Source organism: Homalodisca vitripennis, chromosome 7 (assembly GCF_021130785.1).
Source record: "Homalodisca vitripennis isolate AUS2020 chromosome 7, UT_GWSS_2.1, whole genome shotgun sequence".
Classification (NCBI taxonomy): Eukaryota; Metazoa; Arthropoda; class Insecta; order Hemiptera; family Cicadellidae; genus Homalodisca; species Homalodisca vitripennis.
The window spans coordinates 100335626-100345912 of NC_060213.1; the positions used below are offsets into that span (position 1 = coordinate 100335626).

At 31.6% G+C, this 10287-nt stretch overlaps 1 protein-coding gene across 1 annotated transcript; it reads left to right on the forward strand.

Moving 5' to 3' along the window:
• The first annotated feature begins 618 nt into the window (after positions 1-618).
• On the forward strand, positions 619-6912 carry LOC124366098. The gene is made up of 3 exons (XM_046822353.1): positions 619-771; positions 3493-3819; positions 6608-6912. The coding sequence occupies exons 1-3, from the start codon at positions 727-729 to the stop codon at positions 6743-6745; spliced, it is 510 nt and encodes a 169-aa protein (XP_046678309.1). The 5' UTR covers positions 619-726; the 3' UTR covers positions 6746-6912.
• The last annotated feature ends 3375 nt before the right edge of the window (positions 6913-10287 follow it).

Here is a 10287-nt window from a genome sequence, read left to right on the forward strand (position 1 = left end):
AATTCAATTAGATAATATATAACAAGCTTATCAATTGGTCACTAAATCAAAATTACCTTTTGGTCTAAATAAGCGATGAGCTGTTCATAAAAGTCTCAATTGAAGCTATAAAATTATAATTAAGCTTTCTTCTATATACGTGTCCTAAATTTAAATTGTATATGTACATATTGAAAACTACAAATATTGTTTAGGTGTAATATTTACTTTTACTTTTATTTCTTGTCTTGTTTCATTTTTTTGAAAACCACAATGAAATATTAAAGGGTCGTTAAAAATTATTGATCTTTCTTAAATAAAGAAGCCTTTGTGCATTTACTTTCCCATACACATATAAGTTTTCGGATTACGGTGGTTTGGATTTTATTGGTCATGATATGAAACACATTTCTAGTAATTCAGTCATGAGTCAATAGGTAGATTTCAATGAAATACAAATAATAGTGTTATAAGAGTATTGTTGAGGTTAGGTTTCGCGGTGAAGCGATGTAGCTGTAGCTGTATTTACGATATTCATGTTTTATCAAGCTCGCGTGGGGACCGTATATAACCAACAGCCTCAATCTTATATGCTTATCATAAGTATGCTGATAATGATGAGATATTGCATGACTTATTTATTCACATATGAACAAATATTTCTCTTTAAAAAGACGGCAATGCTTGCATTATAATTAACTTGCTTTCCCAAGAAAACCACCGCATCATTCCAGATTTGGCGTCAACATGAGACCACACTTATTGCTTTCGTTATCGTTGCTTTGGATAATTGTAAGTTTTGTTCAGCGTATATGTTTTCTTTTAACTTCTTTATGTTAAAAACTATTAAAGGTAGATGTGAATTTTTTTGGACTGATGTATATAGAACTCAAATTTTACCGTTTGAATGAATAAAGTAATGTGTTTAAATTAGTAAAAACTAATCTACCATCCAATAACATCTTCATTACAAAACAAACTGATATACCTCATGCTGATACATTCGGTTCATCACAAAATGTTTTATGGACTGAGTTTGCTTAAATAAATGTTTAAAAACAGCAACACTTCATATTACACAAAAACTGGGTTATCTGATTGATATCATATACCAAGGTAAAACATATCGAATTAGTTTTTTTAATAAAAACTTATTTATTTCCAAATAAAGAAATTACAGTTCCATAATATATTAATTTAGACAATAATATTTTAAAAATATGATTAAACATATACATTTTATAAAATATAGGAAAACGTACACACATTGGCAAGCATGTGTGTGGGTACAAGTCGTTGAAAAAACCTCAAAATACACCGCTAATAATTTTTAATTATATATATATATATATATATATATATATATATATATATATATATATATATATGTCTCAATTATATATCATATAAAAAACAATCAATATATCACACAGAAATATTCGAGAACTCTGACACCACCAGAATCAATAAAGCGTGACAAGTAAAAAAAGAGATCGGCAGAGGGGGTCACCAGAAGCTGATAACAGCCAAAATGCATTTGAAGACCTAAATTAACTAGAGTAAAATCGTGATAATCATCTATATGTAGCCAAATATAATTATAAAAATGTATTTATAAAATTATGAAAAGTTATTTTACATTATTACAATGATTTTTTTAACTAAGTGACATTAAACACATCGGTTATCAGTTTACGCAAAAAATATTTTTTATTGCTACAAATTGTATTGTCAAAATATATTTGCCTTTTGTTGTTGATTAATAGTATAGATAATTTCTTTTATATTAATTTAAAGTTGATCATTGGTTATTGAAATACTTACCTAATATTACGTAATTAAACATATGCGGTATATATTCGACCCCTCCCCCTTAAAATTACGAGTTAGATAAGTTGATCACTTTTAGTCTGTTAGTTATAATTTGTACTTATTATGGTTGTTTTCTTTGCATATCTTTTCCTAATGGTTTATACTATCATATACCATTAAAAGTCGGAAAGTTGCGTGATATATTTATAGGTTTAACAGAATATTATTTTTATAACATACTCACAAAGTTGAAATAAAAAATAATTAACAAAACTTATTGCTTTCAGAAGCCACCATATGACTTTAAACCATTATTCCATTTATCTCAAACTCGGGCCCATTGAAAATGGTTCAAGATGATGTTTTAAATGTTTACAGAATTTATTTGAAATAGAAAAGGCATATTTTTGAAAATACAAACTCCATTTTTTCCGCAAATAACATTACAACAGATTTAATTTCTAACATTATAATTCATTTAATTAAAACTTCCTACCCTTAGGTCGAAGGTATGGGGACTCAATTAGTATGGGGACTATAGTGATTGTATGAATTACCGTTTCAGGCTATAGTAATTGGAAGAGTAGGTTACCTCACGGTTTAGGGCGTGAACTTTGGATCTGAGTTACATACAGTCACCATTAAACCCTGTAAGTAACCGTTGCATTAATTTTTATAATAGGTACACGCAGTTATGCATATTTTTCAAAACTATTGAAATTATGGCTATCAAGTAAACAAAATATAAATTTCTTCTGCATACCATTAGTTAAAACGTTTTTTTCGGATCAGAGTTGCACATCATATAAATCATAATATAAATTGATAACTTCAAATGGATTTACAAACGTTTTAATATTATATTACTAATTTCTGCTGGTGGATGAACAGGTTCAGTCAAATTTTCAAAAATATATGTACAATATTCGTACTGCCAGTTTTATTGTACATTAACCGTGTCAGTAGTATTAGCCCCAAATTCAGTGTACTTTTTTAAATTCAAACTTAAATATTTATTGGTAGCCTTATTTAAATAAAGTTATTATTTGTGTAAATTAAAAATACTTATTTTACTACGTTTTACACAAAAGAAATCTAAACTTTAGATTCAGTTAGAATAGAATAGAAACACTTCTTTTTTCAGTTACGGATATTATGACCATAGTTAACAAATGTAATGTTATAATCAGCTAACATTAAGATAACTGATTTTTGCGGCTCAAAAACGGTGCTTCCACATAGTGATAGCGGATATTGTTTAGTACTCAGTTTTTAAACTGCATTATCTCCCTTATTTATGAACCAAGTTTATTAAAATTAGTATCTTCAGCGTTATCTAAGGAATATTTAATAAATATGAATTTTTCATCATATGTCGTTTTTATGATACTTACTTTGAAACATGTAAGAAGCCACCATTTAAAAAAAACTCATACACTTTTACAAATTCCAACCTATTTCTAGAAAGGGCTATAAAATATAAAGTTTTACACGCGGGTGGCTTTTGCCGTGTAACCACCCGGAAGATTCTGAAAACATTAAATTTGTATTTTAAACTCTTAAAAAAATTTAGAATAATTAGTAGAAAGGGACCCCGACTGGATCGAATGTTGTTGCACATTGTACCGTAACCTAGTGTCACAAATAGTAATACTAAGTGGGATTAATCAATCTCTATTTCAACTCAGCACTTTGTTGCAGGCTGAGACATGGGCAAAGCCGGTTGCAAACGCAGAAGCAGACCCAAATGCTGGTCTTTTCAATAAATCTAGAGACGTAACCTTTAACTCAAAATCTACAGACGGAAAATGTCGCGGAAGCTCATCATGTTCTGGGTATGGATCAGACTGCGGATGCACATCATGTTCTAGAGGTAGAAAAGGTAGCGGATGCCAATCATGTTCTGGAGGTGAAACAGGTAGCGGATGCCCATCATGTTCCAGAGGTGTATCAAATTGCGGAGTTGACGACTGTAATATTTTTGGAGGAAGGCTTTGTTGTAACCAAGGAGTGCTGAGTTACATAATTGTAAGTATAGTTTTACTAATGGAAACCACACACTATTACTATTACTTGCAACGAAAAACTTTACCATTGCATTTATAAAAAATATATTAAGGTGTGTTTTAATTTACACACTCAAATTTGCAAACTATAAACATTAATTTCGTATTCGTTTCAACATTTACAATTATTCCTGATATGCATTAAATAATTTAGGCATTTATCATTAGCACTAGAGAAGAGTATACTGTATGTTGTTTAATTGTCATCTGTAACATAAAAGCATTTATTTTCATGACTTGTAACTTAAATTACAAAAGTTAATGACAAGCATGACGTAGTGAGGTACATGACTGTGGTCACTATGGCAACACAATCACTGTACTTATATTAGTACTTACATTTGCTTTAATTAACTATTGTATTAGGTCAGTAACATCGCACTGGACTATGGATACGCTTAAAATACCCATCAAAGTGACGGATACCTTTATAAAATTAAAATATGATCTCATCATGAAATAAAATTATCTTTTAAACTACCACGATTCCCAAAGTCTCCACTTTAACATGTTCATCGACATTTTGAAATAAAACCTGTTTTTAAAATTTGAACCCTGACCATCATAAATTAAAAATCATTGCAATGGCTACGTCCCAATGAACGATCTTAACACTAACGCTTCTTAAGTCTTAGGCTTCGGTTTTGGTTGTTGGTTTTTACCGTTACAGCGAATCTACTACAAATAACACTAATCAATCAATTAAATATGTATTTAAACATCTATCACGAATGGTTACATAGCCAATGTATATACTTACTTTAATCTAATTTAAGGTTAGTTTAACAAGTTAAAATATTACTAAAATAACATTTATAGATATATAAAGAAGAAAATATGTTGAATTCAAATTAGCAGAAATAATTACTAAACAAATATACAAGGTAAAACAATAAATACATTAAATTGTCCTACAAGCAGCTAAAAAAATTGCCCAGAATGAAGGTGTGTGTCTGTGCAGTAAGATATAAAATCATATAAAAACTAACATTTAGAAGAAATTTTTATTCCTGTATTTTTCTACAGCCATGGAGTAAGAGTTCGAAATGTTTAATGCTTCAAGTTTGTTTTCAAATAACATAAAAAATACTATGGCAAATCTGTTTGAAGAGAAAAAACAATTTTAGCAGCTTTAGCAGCCAAATAAAATATCAAAATACTCCATTCACTATCAGTGTAACTAATTAACAATTTCCACCAGCATATTGGGAGGCCTGGGTTGCGTTAATGGCATTTTCCTCTCACTCCTGTCATATCTAATGTAACTCAAGATAAATCTCGTATCATTATTAATAAATTTTAATATACAGATAAGTTTTATAACGCCATACGTATTATATTGTGGAGACGCACGTGTTATGATTTAATTTAAGCCATATTATATAGTATTAAAACGAGGTTGAGAAACTCAATCATATGGGCAAGTATTTATAATAGAAAATAATAACTATTTATAATTTCATTAATTTATAAATACACGTATACTAGGAATAAGAGATTGAATTAAGTGATTGACTTTTATAAAGCACAGAAAAACATAATGTATTTATTAAGATGCAATAAATATATAAAGAAATAACAGATAAAATATCTAAATAATAAATTACGTAAGTAAATAAATAATATTAATAAGTAAATTGTGTGTCCAATAAGAATGATCGATAACGTATAAAATCCCAGATGCATATTCTATATATTGATTAAATTAAATGACTATTTGTGTTTCTGTAACTGGTTAAATACATCAAAAGAAATACAATATAGAAATATCATATATAAATTAATGTATGTACCTCATATATATATATATATATATATATATATATATATATATAACTCATATACATATATATGTATATATATATATACATATATATATAATACAAGGTATGCCTGTAAAGAATATCGTATTTTAAGAGTCAAAGTTAGAGCTAACACGCCCCATCTAGCTCTACAACAAAACAAATAGAAACACCACATGTGTTTTATATATGCAATAAATAATTTTCAACATAACATGCATTAAAGATTATAACAAATGTACTGATAAATTATATGAATATACCAACATATTGAGTAATAAATTTAGTAAAAAAATTTATAGACAAGCAGACACTACAATTTGATAACAAAATTGGTCATAATGTAACATAAATATATGTACGTTCTTTAAAAATAAGTTTATAGCAAGCAAACGCAAATAAAAAATATTAAGAGATATAAGAATTACAATAATAACACTGTTTAGTAAAATAAATCCTTAAATGAATAAATAGTGAACAACTAACTATAATAGATTGCATGGATAGGAATGTTATTTGTGAAAATAGTCTTAAATGTATACAGTGTGTTCATAGAATTCACTGACATTTTCCGAACGGTTACAGATGAAAATAACACTTTATGTATCATTACTACTCCTAAAAATGTACTTTTTGAACCAAATATTAGTTTTCTTTATTGTCACAAATCAGAAAAATGTTTAAATGAGAGAAAAGTTTAAGAGTAGTCGATCGCATTAAAATACTCGATTAGGAAACCTAAATAAATACTGCAATACGACCTTAGTGATTTTCACTTTAAAATATGGCGCTAGTTTACAGATAAAAAGTTACAATGTAGGTCCTGTTGTAGGCGGTCTAATATTCTTTTTATAGTTCAAAAGTAAAGATTGACTTTGTACATGCATACTGTAACTATATGTATACATACTGTTCTACTTTGTTCTAACATGATTTTTATTTTTACAGAGGGTTTTAGATAGGCTGATTTGTTGCATCCTCAATCTCTTCGGATTGACTGACTTCTTGGAATGTTTTGTGCAATTGTGTACAGGCGGCGGCACAGCTGCTTCATCAGCCTCTCCTGAGTCTGGCGCTACTCAGTAACACAAAGCGTATTTGGCATGTTTGAGTATTGTTTGATAACTAAATCAGTCAGAAATGTATATGCTACAAAGAACGTTTTCCTCTGAATCTATTTAACTTACACATACAAGGATGTATATTATTTTTTATATACAATGATTTATACGCAAATAAATAAAACAAACTTAGAATGTTTCTATTTTATCGCAACCTCACCTTATTACGAAAAATTACATTGTCACAATGATTGTGTTATAAGACAAGAATACAGAGCTTCAGAGCTTCAATAACAGCTCATCTGTTATGTATCACTTAATATGTAGTGGATACAAAATTTCTGCATTATAATTGTAGACTCTAAAGTTACATAAGTATGATGTTCCTCTTATATTAGCTTTGTGAGCATTGATAGCGTGATAGCTAAAGGTTTTTCTACGTCGCTACGGACAAAGTCAAATTGATGGCCAGTTACTCGTATGCGTAAAGGACTTGAAGCTTGTTTGGCTGAGATACTGTTTTTCACAGTAGTTACTTAGATATACTTGGTTGGTTATATTACTTTAAAAATATTTGCTTGTTGACATGATCTTACAGGTTCCACACGAGATTTTTGGCAAGGTTTACAATCAAAGGGATGTGGTTCCTTATTTACCTTTCTGTAAGATCACTACAGACCAACATCTATTTGATATTGGTCGGCTTTTTAAATAAAACGCTTGGATATTTGGAAAATAAGTATTTAGTTAGTAGTAATATTTTATATGCTCTGGGACAAGGATAATCTTTAACCTTTTCCGCCTTATCTGACATATCTTTTGTCATTTCCGCATTCCTAAGATAAGCACGTGCTAGACAACCTTGACCCCAATTACAAACCAATTGACCTCTAATTAAATAGCAATTAGATAACCCTGAAGTCGCTACTATTGTTTACACTTTTCGTTATTTGCACGCGTTCGTTTGTACTACGGTTTCTTGACCTCAGTCATGGACGTTGATGGTAATACGGAACGCCTGCTTGCAACTAATAATCTCGCGATCCTTTAAATTAATTCGTCCTTTATTTACCACTGTTTACTTCGTTTTTCGCCGAATGGAAGTGGAAAATATAAGAATATATTCGCTCGATGGTTTATAACAACACACGCTCGCCATTACAGTTTTCAATAACGTTGTGTTGTTTAGTCTTGTTAGCATATATCAAGGAAAATTTCTCAAGTTATGCCGGATCAGTATCAAGTATCAGTATCCATCACAGAATTGTAGACCAGATCCCTGGGTGGAATCATATGAAACATAACCGAATTAGAGAAGGAAGGAAAACCTATTCAGAGTGGTTTTGTGTCTTCCACAAAATGGACTTTTGGTGATTCCAATTGCTCAAACTTTTCATGAGAGTTTACGTTATAGTAGTGGGACGGCACAGGACTCGCAAGTTTCATCTAGTAAGGATGGTTATGACAACTTTTGATTAAGAGAATTTTTTTGTGACTAATTAAGGATTACGTGTTTTGTATTGATTCAAACATTGATGAGATTGTGCTTACTAATCATTTTTAGTTTATAAATTGGAAACTCTAGAATTTTTTAATTAATTTAATCATAATGGCACCAGTAATATGTACAGGGTGCGGCAAAACAAACAGTGCAGTTTTGAATTGGTATTAAAGAAAATCGGTACGAGTTATGAAAATGTGGTTTATTTTGCTTGAATAAGTACATTACCCCATTTTTTCTGTTAAGATTTGAAGATCACGTTAGAAAGATGGCGTCCTCCAGAAGCAATGCACTGATGTAGGCGATTTCTGAAGTTTTCCACTGCATTTTGGCACATATTGATTGGAATGGCGGTGATTTCCTCTCTAATACGGATCTTGAGTTCTTCCAAGTTGTGAGGACGATGCCGAAAAACCTTGTCCTTGAGATAACCCCACACTAAAAAATCGCAAATGCTCAAATCAGGTGATCTTGCAGGCCACCGCAGGTCACCCCTCAGAGACTCGAGACGCGCAGGAAACATCTGCCGCAATTTCTTCCTTGAAACATGTTCTGTGTGGGCCGTAGCCCCATCTTGTTGGAACCAAATATCCTCAAGATGTTGTTCTTCAACCAACTAATTCAATTCTGGCTCAAAAAAATCTTGCAGCATCGAAACGTAACGCTGAGCGGTCACGGTTGTTCTAAGCCCATCCTCCTCAAAGAAGTAGGGTCCAATAACACCAAATTTGGAAATCGCACACCATACAGTCACTTTCGGGGTATGGAGAGGTCGCTCATTAACTTGTTGTGGGTTTCTGTCCGACCAATAACGGAAATTCTGTTTATTAACTGAACCTGACAGGTGGAAATGGGCTTCATCACTACTGAAGAAGGTTGACCTTGGTGGGATATTTCTTGAGCGCAATTCACGCGGTGTTGAAAGTCTGGAGGCATTAACTTCTGAACCAACATAATTTTATAGGGGTGGAAGAATAAATCTTTGTGTAAAATCCTCCTAACAGAGCGATCAGACATGTTTAACGCAGTTGCGTGTTTCCGGGCAAAGCGTGTTGGTGATTGTTCAACAGCTGCCCTCACTACTGTGACGTTTTCGGGAGTTCTCGCTGTTTTCGGTCTTCCCATACCTTTAGGCCTTTGTGTTGAACCAGTTTCTTCCAACGCACGAACCCAACTTGCAATAACATTGCGATGTGGAACGGGATCATTACGCGGAATGTTAAAGTGCACTCGGAACGCTCGTTGAGTCGTGATGTAAGAACGGCCACTTTCAAAAAACGTGCGAACGGCAAAGCCGCGATGCTCTCCGCTCCAAACCATTGCTACGACTGAAAACGGGGTGAGTGACCGAATGCAGTGAGCCCCCTCCCCGGCTCCTACCCCCTCACAGCGGATGTAGAAGCCCATCACAAATGCACTGTTTGTTTTGCCGCACCCTATACAATCCCTTTTGTATGTTTTTAGTGTTGTTTATAGTCAACATAATTTTAAATCTCAGCACTGGAATGATGGAAGTACACATGTAGATCATGTAGTTAATAAAACAAAAATAAATTTATATTATTCGCCACAAACATCTCAGCAACCGTTATTCAGATTGAGTTATTTTCATGTTACACAAGATAATACAAAGGAAGAGTCTGAAAAAGAGGAAACGTATTCGCTTGAATATAACTATGACCTTTCACTTTTAGTATCTTCAAAAAAAGAAACACCTTCTTTTGAAAATAGCTACAGCGTTACCAACTGTATAACTTCAAATGAAGAAAATTCATGTTGTCAGCAGGCTACTGAATATTTATAAATTAAAAAAGCTTTACAAAAAGACATTGAAGATTATATTACTAAAATAGGTCAGTTAAATGTTGTAATTGTAAGGTTAAATGCAACAATATATGTGTTATAATAAGATGCTGAAATAAGGACTAGGGAATTAAAGGAAGTAAAACTACAGAAATCTAGAAGGTTTAAATGTAATTACTACCGAAAGAGAAAAAGCTATCGTCGTTAAGGTTGAAACATGTAATGTTTGTAATCATAAACCTTTGATCCCAGACATTATAACG